General features: G+C 41.2%; 1 protein-coding gene across 1 annotated transcript in view; it reads left to right on the top strand.

The window, feature by feature from the left end:
* SYNE2 (spectrin repeat containing nuclear envelope protein 2) overlaps positions 1-12,726 on the top strand; it is a 272,335-nt gene that overhangs the window by 171,502 nt on the left and 88,107 nt on the right. The window contains exons 70-78 of the mRNA XM_084632047.1: positions 615-734; positions 2,372-2,484; positions 4,344-4,479; positions 5,591-5,722; positions 7,281-7,433; positions 7,692-7,901; positions 10,745-10,846; positions 11,972-12,091; positions 12,277-12,477. Of these exons, the coding sequence (XP_084488173.1) occupies positions 615-734; positions 2,372-2,484; positions 4,344-4,479; positions 5,591-5,722; positions 7,281-7,433; positions 7,692-7,901; positions 10,745-10,846; positions 11,972-12,091; positions 12,277-12,477 (1,287 nt within the window). The remainder of the gene's footprint in view (positions 1-614; positions 735-2,371; positions 2,485-4,343; positions 4,480-5,590; positions 5,723-7,280; positions 7,434-7,691; positions 7,902-10,744; positions 10,847-11,971; positions 12,092-12,276; positions 12,478-12,726) is intronic.

Here is a 12,726-nt window from a genome sequence, read left to right as displayed (position 1 = left end):
CCATCTTTTTATGATGGCTTCAAGAAAGTCTGCTAGGGGTGGGTGCATTGGCAAAGACAGCTGCAGGCTCACCTACCCTGGAACAGAGCTGTCTGAAAGGTGAGTAGTGGTAGCCAGGGAAGGGACTGGTGGTGCTAAACTCTCCTGTTGAATACCAACATTCCTCTACAAGTATCACCAGGCAGAAAATCTACACAACTTCCAGACCATATGAACCATGTGGAAGTTGGAAGCTAGTTTTACATGCATAAATTGCACCTCACCATAGTTCATTCAGGCAAAAGTGTTAAGAGTTGGTGTCAATGAAACTTCCAAAACCGTACTTTCCTATAATTCTGCTACCAACAGTATGGGGAGGTGAACTAATGAAAGAAAGGACTTTACTGGAAGATGAGAATAAATTCAAGCTCTCCCCAGGTGAAACAGCACAAATATCTTTGCAGCAAGGCTAAACTAATAGCCTTGTCCCATCCTTCTGAGAGATCATCCCTGGTTCATCCCCAGTGTATTTTTCAGAGCCTGTCATGATAACATCTCTTCCCTAAATTACACACATATGTTTTGCCACTTTTTGACTTCTGAGAGCTTTCACAAAACACTGTCTCGCTTTATAGCTCAACAACAGTGAAAGGATCCCTTCAGAACTTCTTCAGCCTGGCAGCTCCAAAGTATCCAACCTTGTTACCACTGATGTGCCACCTTTCAGCAGCCGTAATGGTTTGCAGCAGCATCAGGTAATCCTGCTGCTCATCCCATAAATACAAAGAGTAGTTGTCTATTATCTGCTTTGTTCAGATATGCTTGACTCCGAGGGCTAGACTTTGACTTGGATTATACACCTCCACAGGGAGGGAGAGCTCTCCCTGCATTTCTGTGGGGGTTACCCTGCCTTGGGTCTGGGCACATGGGAGTAAGCAGGCACTGCCAGGAGTAGGGGAGTGGGGGCAGGGAATGGGCAGAGCCTTGGCTCCACCCCCAACACCCTGACCAGTGCAGCTGAGCTTGTGAGAGGGAGGTGATGTAGTTTGCTCCTGGTAGATGCTAGCAGCAAACTACTACCCCCCTGGAGCTGGGGGGCGGGAACAGTGAGTGTTACTTAACAGGCCTAAACTGATGTAAAAGAGTCATCACACAAAGCAGCACTGATTTAACTAAAGCAATGCAGCTTTTGTGTGTGGACAAAGCCTTGAGGGGTGTGTCTGAGGTGCGTACCTCCAAAGGGCACTCCTGGAGCGGGGCAGCTTACGCTGCACACCTTGATCATGGCTGTGCCTAGAGGCATGGGAAAAACTTGTCAAAAGTGTCTTGGGCACTTAGGAGCCTAACTCTAATCGAAAGTGAGTGGGACTTCGGTTCCTAAGGGCCGTATTTTCAAAATTATTTAGGTGTCTAAAGATGCATATAGGCATGTAGTGGGATTTTCTAAAGCACCTAAACACGTGATGAACCTGTTCAGGAACTTCTGAAAATACCACTAGGCACTTTTCTGCACCTTAAACACTTAAATATCTTTGAAAATCTGGCAATAAATACCTAAGTCACTTTTGAAAATGGGACTTGAGGCTCCAGTGTAATTGAGGTGCTTTTGAAAATTTTACCCACAATCTAGCCTATAGTGGCTTTTAAGGTTACTGTTAGCAGATTAAAAATATGAGCTCAAGTTCTCGGTTCTGTAAGTAACACTGTAGATTCTGCTGTTTGAAAATCAGCTTTTTCCTTTTTGTGCCTTCTCTCTTTGAAGATTACTCAAGTAAACAATCCAGACTGGAGCCTGGAGTTGCTGAATTTCTAATTCAACTCCCTCTTCTAATTAAAAGTCACACGGTTAAATCTAGTGGTTCATACTCAAGCAAAAGTCTCATTGAATTCAATGGGAGTTTTGCCAGAATAAGAATGGAAAGATATGGTCCATTATTTCACAGTATGCTCTGTTCTCCTGCCATGATGTGATAGCCATCAGTGAAGGCAACTAGAGAGGTTGTGGAATCCCATTATTGAAGGTTTTTAAGAATAGGGTTCGACAAACGCGTGTGAGGGATGGCCTACATATACTTAATCCCACTTTAGCATGGGGGGGCTGAACTAGAAGACCTTTTGAAATGTCTTCCAGCCCTACATTTCTATGGTTTTATTATTAGCTTTTAGATCTCAACATAGGTTAAAAACAATTCCATAATGTTATATCATCTAAGAAAAGTTATGTATTTGATAAAGTTATGTGTAGTTCACATGTATATAATCAGTTGCTTTTTGTTTTGGTAGCTGTAATTATTTTTATTTATTTTTGTTAAATGAGCAGCCAAGACCATCCTTTGAGAAGAACATGGTTTACACACTTTACTTTATCATTCATGTTATTCCTTATTTCCAGAATCTGCCGTTAAAACTGACTGAGCAAAATAATCTTGTCGACTTCATCAAATTTTATGTAGAAAAAATGCAGCCAAACTTTGATGACAGCACTACTCAGAAGTTAGATTCAAGGTACAAAATAGAAAAATTAGTCACTGAGAATGTCTTCCAAACACCATATGGTCTGCAGGATTGCTGAGGCACAGGAGGTTCTCACACAGGGGTGTGTTGCCAAAAAAAAAAAAAAAATTACAGAAGGAAAAAATCTGTCAAAAGCTGTGCAATTTAGTGGAGATCCAATTCACACTGTAGTATCCCCTGAAATTGCTACATAACTCAAGTGTGTTTGTACAGTACCTACCAAGATAGGATCCGGGTCCATGACTAGGCCTCCTATATGCTATGGTAATATAATTAATAATTATTATTATTGTGTGTCATAAGCTATGGTAGGCATGACAACAAAACTTATATACAGAGGTAGATCAGGCACCTCTATTCTCCTTATTTCACAATACAAAAACAAGGGGACATTCAGTGACAGTAAAAAGCAGCAAATTTAAAACTAGTAGAAGGTAAGAAGTTTTCACACATAGTGTACAATTAGCCTGCGGTTATCACCGAGGCCAAGAGTATTCAAAATATTCAAAAAAGGACTGGACATTTATATGGATAATGAGAACATCCAGAGTTAGAATAGTAAGGATTTTAAAAAAGGGAGTTTGGGAAGTGATATAATCCCTCGTACGTCAGGGTATAAGCCAACTTCTAACTGAGTTGAGTTGGAAGAAACTTGCCCTACAGGCATGTTATTGATGCTTTACAATTAATTAATTCCAAATGCGTGCCAAAGTTTTACAATGTATGCACTTATCACCTATAGTTATGTATCCTGTTGCCTTAAGATACATCTACTTTTAGGCAGTGTGTAGAGTACAGACACTGCACACCCCGCTAGCATGGGTATAAATAGAAGCACAGAGAGTGAGGCACGCCTGACCCCCTAGGTATCTACCCTACACAGCTCTCTATCCACCCAAACAGTGCCTTCCTTGTCTACCCTGTTATTTTTAGCAGGGTAGTGTCCTGCTGCCTCCCCTGCCGGGGCCTTTCCCTGCTGCAGTGAAAGTCTCTGGCAGCAGGCAAAAGCTCAGGCAGAGGGGAAAGACTCCTGTCAGAGCCCTCCCCACTGCCGGAGCCTTTCACTGCAGCATGTAGCTACACATGTCGTGCCTGTCCTGTACCTGCTACTTCAGCCTTCTGCTGTGCTGCATTTCATTCTGCCCCAACACTGTATGCTACATCATTCCCATGCTTTTAAATGTCTGTGGTGCTGCTTAGAAGATTATGCTGATGGTAATTAAAAATAATACATCGCCTGACAGCCATGGAGTATAAATATGCACTGAAGGCTTTTCTCTATCATAATAGTATTGTTTAAAAACCCACTATCTTTTATTTCACCTCTTTAACACAACATTTGGTGATAAGCTAGTACTGAATGAAAGGGAAAGCTTGAAGGAAGATTATTCTTATTAGTTATTATTTCTGTTGTGCCAACTGTATGCTAAGTACTATACAGGCATGTGGAGGTACGGACCCTACCCCCAACGAGCTGACAGTTTAAGGCCCCTGTCCTGCAAGGATATGAGTAGAAGCTTAAATTTACATGCTGGAGTTATCTCACTGAATTCAAGAAATCATTGAAGGCAGTGGGAGTGTTCACAATGCATAAAGTTAAGCATGTATGTAAATCTTCACAGGATTATAGCCGAAGTGGATAACAAGCAAAACAAAAGTGGGAGGAAAGGGAGTGGCAAAAAAAAATGTGATTAAGGGTGAGGCTAAATTCACACATTCTGTTGGTTTTACTGTGGGTATATGTGGGGAAGGAGGGTAGGTTAAGGGAGATAATTCTATACACACAGTTGTAACAGTCTATTGATATGCTAATCTTTCCTTGTTCTTATGATCATGTTCCCCGAACACAGCAATAACGTACCTATTCCAAGGAGTGACTTTGCTGGTCCATTTTTAAAGGACCAGACTGGTGATAAGTGGCAATATTTACAACAAGAGCTGTTTTCTACGATGAAGTCTCCTCTGTGTCAGCTTGCTGACCCTCAGGTTCGTTTATGTTCCTTCCAATACAAAATAATTATTACCTCTAATATGTGCTCCTTACTCAGATACGGCAAAGGCATAAATGAATACATTTCGCTTTCTGTATCGTCATATTGTCTCTCTTAACATCATTAAATAATTGAAAACTGTGTCATAGCTGTCCAATTGAAATCGTGATTTATAGTAGTCAGGGGTATCGTTACTAGGCATTTTTAGTATTACTGTTTCTCTCGCTCATCCTTGAAAGCCATTATGAGTAGTCATTAGTGCTTTTCTTTAAATTTTTGTTAGATGGTGTCACTGCAGTGGTGAGTGTAATAAGTAGCATAGAGGCCATCTAGATGAATTTGGTTAGGCCTGATGCTGTCTTTTTTTATTTCAGCTGGGATTTTTAAAGAAGCCTAGGGGAGTTAGGTGCGCAACTCCTAGCCTAGATAGAGATTAAAGCCCAGTTCTTGCAGATGCAAACATTGATCTCAGGGACAAATTCTGTCCTGACATTCACCATTGCGGGACTTGATTGTCCTCTATGAGGACGTACATGGTGTATGTCAAAGCCAAAGTTTGGGCTGTAGGGACTGAAGATTATTAGTATGACTTTGCAGGTTTTTACTGTGTGAGAACATGAATAACTTGTACTTTTGTTAGTTTTGTTCGTTGATATTAAAAAAAAATTAGTAACTACAAACAGGCTGATATTTTGTGTTCTCAGAAATGATTCCATTACATGGGACAATATCAGTTACTCAAGGAGGGTCATGAGTGGTGAAGGACATGCAGTCCTCACTCAGGGAGAACTCAAACAGAAGTAAACAGGGGGGTTACCTTACTGAGGACTGCAGCCTGTAGTTTTGAAAGACTGAAACTCACAGGGCTATGTTTTCAGCCAGAGGCCGAAGTGGCACCTTTGCGTGCACATAAATAGGTTTTTGTGGATGCAACAGGTATGAAAACCTTTTTGCAGGTGAGCTTCCTTCCTGTTAGTGAAAATGTGACCCATAGGATCCAGATGGTGTTATTTTAATTTTTTGTTTTAAAAAGATTATGTAGCAGTATGGTTCCATTTTTAATCTGAATCATTAATCTAACTGTAATTTGCTTTTCCAAACGTTAGATTGCAACAAAACTGAATATTCTGCCGAGAGGTGCTGTATGTAGCATTAGAATCCCAACTGTTGAGGAACTGAAAACCTACACCATGCAGCTTGGAGATCTAAGCCAAGAAGCAAATGTTGTGCAGACACAGGTACAAATCACGTGCTCTGTTATTCCAAAAATGACAAGTGTTAGGGGGCTTATTCCTTCACCCACTTACTTCCCTGGTCCTTCTCGCATGAACAGAGAGCAACAATACCCGAAGTCCAAAGGTGCAAACAATTCGATGTTTATTGGGGTGAACTTCCAGCAAGCATGATTCCAGTTTCCTTCCTTAGTATCCTCCTTCCCAGCTCTGACACCACAGAGCCTTACACCTGTGTCCCTGTTCCCATTCCTGCCCTTAGCCAAACATGATTCCAACTTCCTTACTCCCATTCCCTGTTCCCATTTCCCCCTTTAGCAAAACATGATTCCAATTTTCTTACCCCCATTCCCTGTTCCCATTTCCCTCACCCGCATGCCCACCCCCACCCACCTACTTCCTGATTGACTGCAGACTATATAGTAAAACTTGAGTTCTGCTTTGCTATTCCTTAACCAATCATTTTCCTGAAATTTAACTAACCAATCCTAATGTATTGTAACATGACTATGTAACCAATTATATCCCACCACCTTAATTAGTTTACACCCAGCAAAATTAATTATACAGCAGACAGAAACAATCACAGAACCAGACAGAGATTATAGAGACAAACAACAGCAAAGTGAGAACTATAATGACAAAACAATACAGAAGTGAGGATTCCACATCCCAGCTATTGATAAGTGAGTTCTTGCCAGACAGGATGCTATCAAACTAAGTTTCCTTTTACATTTTCTAGGCACTTCCCTTTCTCTGGAGGTGATAGGCACTATCAGGACAGGATTGTATTCCTAACAGCCGAATAGCACCTTATTTCAATGTGACTAGTTTGGAATGTGAGGATGTGACCGTTCGCTTCCCAGCTTATGTCTGCCTCTGCTGCTTAGCCAAAGGCCTTAGCCTAAGAACAGGGCCTCAGACTGTCACAGTAAGAGAAGGCCCTTACACCGGCAGACAGTGATTTTGATTCTTTCTTTTGTACCTCTATAACTAGCCAAGTGATAAGAATACACCTAAATTCTTAGAGTATAGGCCTTTACAGACAGGCCTGAATATTTATATCCTAACAACAAGGACTTCTAGAAAGCTAGACATAGCTTTAGCACAATGAAGCACAGCTAGTCAGTAACCATGTTCCCCAAAACTGAGTGTATTATAGAGGCGGGCTTTGGTCAGGTTCTTAATGCACTGCGGAATCAGGTCTGGATTTTGAGAAGCAGCTTCTCATTTTTCAACCCCAACATTAGCTATTGCCCTGATGCAAACATTTGCTGGCACAAGTGATGTCATTTGCACATCAAAATTGCAACAGTAGATAACGGGTCATGTTACTGACTTCGGTTGAGTCTGCAATATTGCATGGGTACAAAATAGAAGGTTAGGGTGAGGACTGTTTCCAAATTAGCCATTCAGTATTTTACTACCTCTGTTTATTACTAATAGCATGAGTTGGATAATATTTCACTGTTTTACACACATTTCTTTAATCAGTGTTCTTGCTCAGTATCATCTCTGACTTGGTTGGAAGCTCTGAAAAATGCTATAACTTGTCTTCATCCAGGAAAATGGGGCCGGGGAAGCGTCCTTAAATTTGGACAGAAAGCTCTTTGAGCTGCTTTTGGCGATCAGTCAGTGTTTGAACAACATGGAAGAGATGTTAAACACCTGCGTGCTCTCCAGTGAAGAGGCTGCTGTGCAGCAGGGACTGTGTGAGGTAAGCGCACCAAAGCATAGATGGATGGGCGTCAATGGGTTCCTGTTACAGTGAAATAGGTAGGTCTCCTCTCTCACTTACACTGGTGTAAATCAGGAGTAACTCCACAAAGTCAGTGGATTTACACGGAGAAGGCGAATCAGGCCCATTATATTTGAGTAAAAGTAGCGACCTGAGTCCTGCTGGTGTTTTTAAAAGTTGAATCTTCCTCTAACAAGGACCATTTTCACTAGCCTTCTCTTCTTTTCAATCCTTTAGACTCTCTCTCTAGAGCTGCAAAAACTTCACACAGATATCAGAGATAAAAAGGATGATCTTTTAAAGTCTATTACTTGTGCCGATGGAAGTACTGATGTATTCTTCGAGTGCTTTAACAACTTGCAAGCCCGGCTGGAACTAACTCAAACTGCTGCTGCTTCTAGAAGCAAATCAATGAAAGCTGGGCTGGATCACAGTAGTAATTATCAGGTACTGTACTGCTGAATGCATGTCTTGTTTCACAGTATCTATTAGACGTGTTAGTGTTAATGCATTTTGGATTATAAACGAGCAGTATACAATGGACATTAAAAAAAAAAAACACCAGAAAAAGCTTTTTCTAGCTTATTGCTGATTTCAGATACATCTAGGAGTAAATCCTGTCATGTCCCTACTCCCCACAGTGATAGTTGCATTGGGCTCTGATCACAGTAGACATGTGTATGCAGAACGAGGAGGGAAGCAACCTGGGACCTCATGCAGGGGGTTGTCACTCCTCTGCAGAGACACTTGTTGCACACTAACATGCAGTAGGCTATGCATATAGGAGGGGACTGGAGGCTTGCTTCTGTCAGCTGAGGGTGCAGGAGCAGTGGGAGTTATTGCAGTTCTGAAGGCAGCATTAGCCACTGCGGACTGTCTTATGGGGAGGATTCCTTCTCCCCGGCTCTCCACAGATCAGTCTACACTGGCACCAGGGCACTATGGGCTATGCACTGGAGACAGATTTAGCTCGTAATGCTCACTGTATTTTGTTGGTGTTTTTCTTGCTATACTTGGCATGTGCCACAGTACTGGGTGTCATAATATTACAGTCTTTATTCTTCTGTGAAAGAGGGGAAAGAGTGATGTGAAATGTTCTGAAAGTACCCAAGACAAGTAGACAAAAGCAATTATTCTGGGTAATAGCCAAGATCCTATAGAATGTTAACCCCAACAGGCTGTGTTTCCTTAGGAACAGTATTGTGATTTTTGTTATGAAATATATGGGCCTCATCTGTCCTTACTCAGGCAGACTCCTACTGAAGTGAGCAAAAACAAAGGAGAGGCCTCAGGATTTGGCTTACTATGTTCAAACAAAGCTCCTGAGCCCCCACTGTTTGAGTATAAATGTAGATACTTCAGTGCTAAATTTCCCTTGCTACGGGGAATATTTGATCTTCTATCAAAATACAAGGGGAACCAATCCTGCAGTCCATGCTCAGGCAAGCCTATCATTGATCTCAACAGGGCTGCTGTACAGGGCTCATTTTCTTCAGAGCAGGTGATTTTATACCTCCTTTTATATTTCATAGATTTTTAAGACCAAGAGGAACCATTAGGATCCTCTGATCTGACCTCCTGCATAAGAAGAACAGTAAGAGGCCAAAAGAAAAGGAGTACTTGTGGCACCTTAGAGACTAACCAATTTATTTGAGCATAAGCTTTCGTGAGCTACAGCTCACTTCATCAGGTGCATGAGGCCAATATGGCTTCATCAGGAGCTCTTTAATGACGTGAAAATCAAAAAGGAATCCTACAACAAGTGGAAACATGGACAAATTGCTAAGGAGGAGTAGAAAAGAAGAGTGCAAGCATGTGGGAATGCAATGAGAGAGACTGAGGCACAAAATGAGTTACACATACCAAGGGACATAAAAGGCAATAAGAAGAGGTTCTATAAGTACATTAGGAGCAAGAGAAAGATAAAGGAAAGTGTAGTTGTGCTACTTAGTGGGGAAGGAGAGCTTATAATGGGGATAACACCAACAAAGATGTGGTGTTTAATGTCTATTTTGCTTCAGTCTTCATTAAAAAGATTAATTGTGAACAGGTGCTTCACACAGTTAACATTAACAACAAAGGGGGAAGGAACACAATCTGGATAGGGAAAGAACAGGTTAAAGAATATTTAGATTAGTTAGATGTATTCAAGTTGGCAGGTCCTGACAAAATTCACCCAGGATTACTTAAGAAACTAGCTGAAGCAATCTCGGAACTGTTAGCTATTATCTTCAAGAACTCAATATGACGCTCTCCTTAGGGCAGCTCAGAACCGAAAGCCACTGTGTTACCCCTCTACCTAAGCAAGAGTGAGCTTTGCTGGAGATTAGACTATGTGTCAGCTCCCTACCACACTAGTTTGTCCAATTCACCAGCAAACTCCTCAATACTGCCAGTCGTAATTTTGCCTTGCAGGTAATGATCAGTGAACCCCAGTTCCCAAGTAGTTCTCTGTAGTGTCTAGTCCCTCTCACTGGACACTCACAGAAATTATTAAATTCTCTGCCTGCAAAGAGACAGTGTACGCACCAGCCTGTTAGGTTATCTGAGCACTCACTCTATACTTCAATATAACGACACTGAGATGGTTTATAGTAAAACTAAAAAGAAATTTATTAATAAAGAACAAAAAAGAGAAAAACAGACAGATATGGTTACAAACAAAGCAAAACATGCTTTCTAGTGACTAAAACTTAATTTTAGGAAGTTGCAATCTTTGCCTAGTCAGTTTTTTCACTTACATCAGGTTATCAGCATTTCCAGCACTCCAGGCCAGAGGATCCAATCTCCACAGTCAGAGGGTGCTGTTAAGTGTTCAAATATGTTAACGGCTGTTATAAAGAGGATAGTGAACAATTGTTCTCCATGTCCACTAAAGGTAGGACAAGAAGTAACAGGGTTAATCTGCAACAAGGGAGATTTAGGTTAGATATTAGAAAAAAAATGTAGCTATAAGGATAGATAAGTACTGGAATACTTTGGAGGTTTTTAAGAACAGGTTAGACAAACACCTGTCAGGGATGGTCTAGGTTTACTTGATCCTGTCTCAGCACAAGGGGCTGGACTAGATGACTTCTCAATGTCCTTTGCAGCCCTATGTTTCTATGATTAATACAGACTGTAGAATTTCACCCAGTGATTCCTGCATCGAGCCCAGAGCATGTAAAAAACAGTGATCAAAGTGCCATGATGAATCACCATTCAAGTGTCTTTTCACTGTATGAGATTTATCACTGCCATTTGTTATTGAGTACACTTCTGAGTTAGCTCCTGTTATTATCTGTTCACAGAATGAAGTCAGGATGTTGTATGATCAGTTAATTGAGAAAAAATCTACTCTGCAACAAACCTTGAATGCAATACGTGGGCATAATGTTGCTGAACAGCTTCAGGTAATTAACTCAAAATACTAAGTTAAGGCAAAATTATCTAGCAGTGGACAATATTGCCTGGTTTGTGTCTGTGGTTTTGTTTTTAAAATGTGAGAAACAATTTCATATTTTCTAAGGGCTGGGTCATGCTGTCAGGTCTGCAAATGTGGGGGAGAAGGCCGAATGACCACTCCCCATACGCACATATACACTGTACCCCCATACAACAGTAGGGCTTGATTGCAGTCCTGGCACTAGTTGAAACACAGGGCTCACTCACTCTTTGACTCCCTTGGGGCGCAAGTCACCCCAACCAGGCAATTTAGGGCAGAGAGGAAGCAAGACAAGATACACAAAAGCACAAAATACAGCTCTTTATATGTAACAGCCTTAATTAGAATGTCGCTTGAGCTTCCCCTTATGGGAGAGGGGACACTAGTATTTATTTCAAACCTCCCCAGCAATATAAGTATTCACATAAGGAATACCTAATAAACAGATGTTAACAAATGCAACAATTGCCATAGCATTCGTAGTATGGTACATGAATCAATTAACCTACCTTCTCCTAGTTAAGGGCTTAAAAGACCCTAAGGAAGGACAGACAAGATGACAAGATAGTTAAACTGAGGGCAGATTGCATGCCCTTTCCAGAACATACAACAGCCGCCTACCCCTCAGAGTTGTTCTGTCACCTATCCAGCTAAATCTGAAAATCATACGAATCTAAAACTTCCCTTATTTCAGAGAACTCCCTACACTAGGTCTCTTGTGTTCACTGGAAAACAAAATTCTGCACCCTCAGAGGGTGATGATGTGTTTTTATTTTGACTACTACTGATTTAGTAAAAATAACTGCGTGGCCCAGTACAGAGGATACTGAACTGGGAGATCTGGATTATTTTACTGGCTCTGCTACTGGCTGACCGTGTGACCTGGGGCAAGTCACTTTCCTTCTGTTTCCCCTGTCAGTCTTGTCTATTTAGATTGTAAGCTTTTGGGGTAGGGACTCTTTCACTGTGTGTTTGTACAGTGCCTAGCACAATTAAGTCCCGATCTTTAACTGCTATCATAATACTAATAATAATAGTGTAAAACCTAAAGGAGCAAAACTACACTTAATTCCTTATTATATCTTCTATTCAGAAAACTGATTCATATACGTTGGAGCTACACAACTTTGAGACCCAAATAGCAAAACTGAGAGATCATGGGGAGAGATTTCAATTACCTGTTGCTCTGATCCATGAAGTGTATAAATTAGAGGTAAGAATACAGAGCAATCAACATTCTATCCTGCAAGATTTGACTCTTCAAAACAAGACACTTTAGCAGTGAAAGGTGTAGGGCCATCTGGCACAATATGATACTCTAGAAATGGTGCGCGCAGGTCTCTATGTTGGTTTATACCTTGCAAGAAATAAGCTCATTGAATTTTGTTTAATTCCTAGGATGTTCTGAATGACACCTGGGGGGTTCTGAGAGCCAAGTATATGGAACTAAACTCTCCTTTCATCAGCGAGAGCCAATACGAAGGCTTGATTCGTGGGTTGGCAGAATTGGTAGACATTGGACGAGAGAAGCTTGCTCAGGACTCAAAGCAGCTAGCCAAAAGTAGAGCTACATTACAGTCTCACCTGGAAAATCACAAGGTACAGCACATGCAATGCAGCACGGCTCAAATCGTTGCAGAGTATGACGTTCTGTGACTGACTTTTCTCAAATATCGTTGCTGAGTAGTTATTGCTACTTCTCCTAGCATAAGAGAGAGTCTGAGGTACTTGAAGTCAATGCAGTAAATATTCTGAGATAGATAGGGTGGTTTCAAAAACAATAAATAAAGAGGCCATTTTCATGCTGCTGGGCTTTTTTTTTTTTTCTACTCTGCTGATTGGTTTGTT

Source organism: Lepidochelys olivacea (assembly GCF_965140295.1).
Source record: "Lepidochelys olivacea isolate rLepOli2 genome assembly, chromosome: 6".
NCBI classification, from domain to species: domain Eukaryota; kingdom Metazoa; phylum Chordata; order Testudines; family Cheloniidae; genus Lepidochelys; species Lepidochelys olivacea.
The sequence above is the reverse complement of the archived record's forward strand: the minus strand, read 5'-3'. Positions and strand labels throughout refer to the sequence as shown.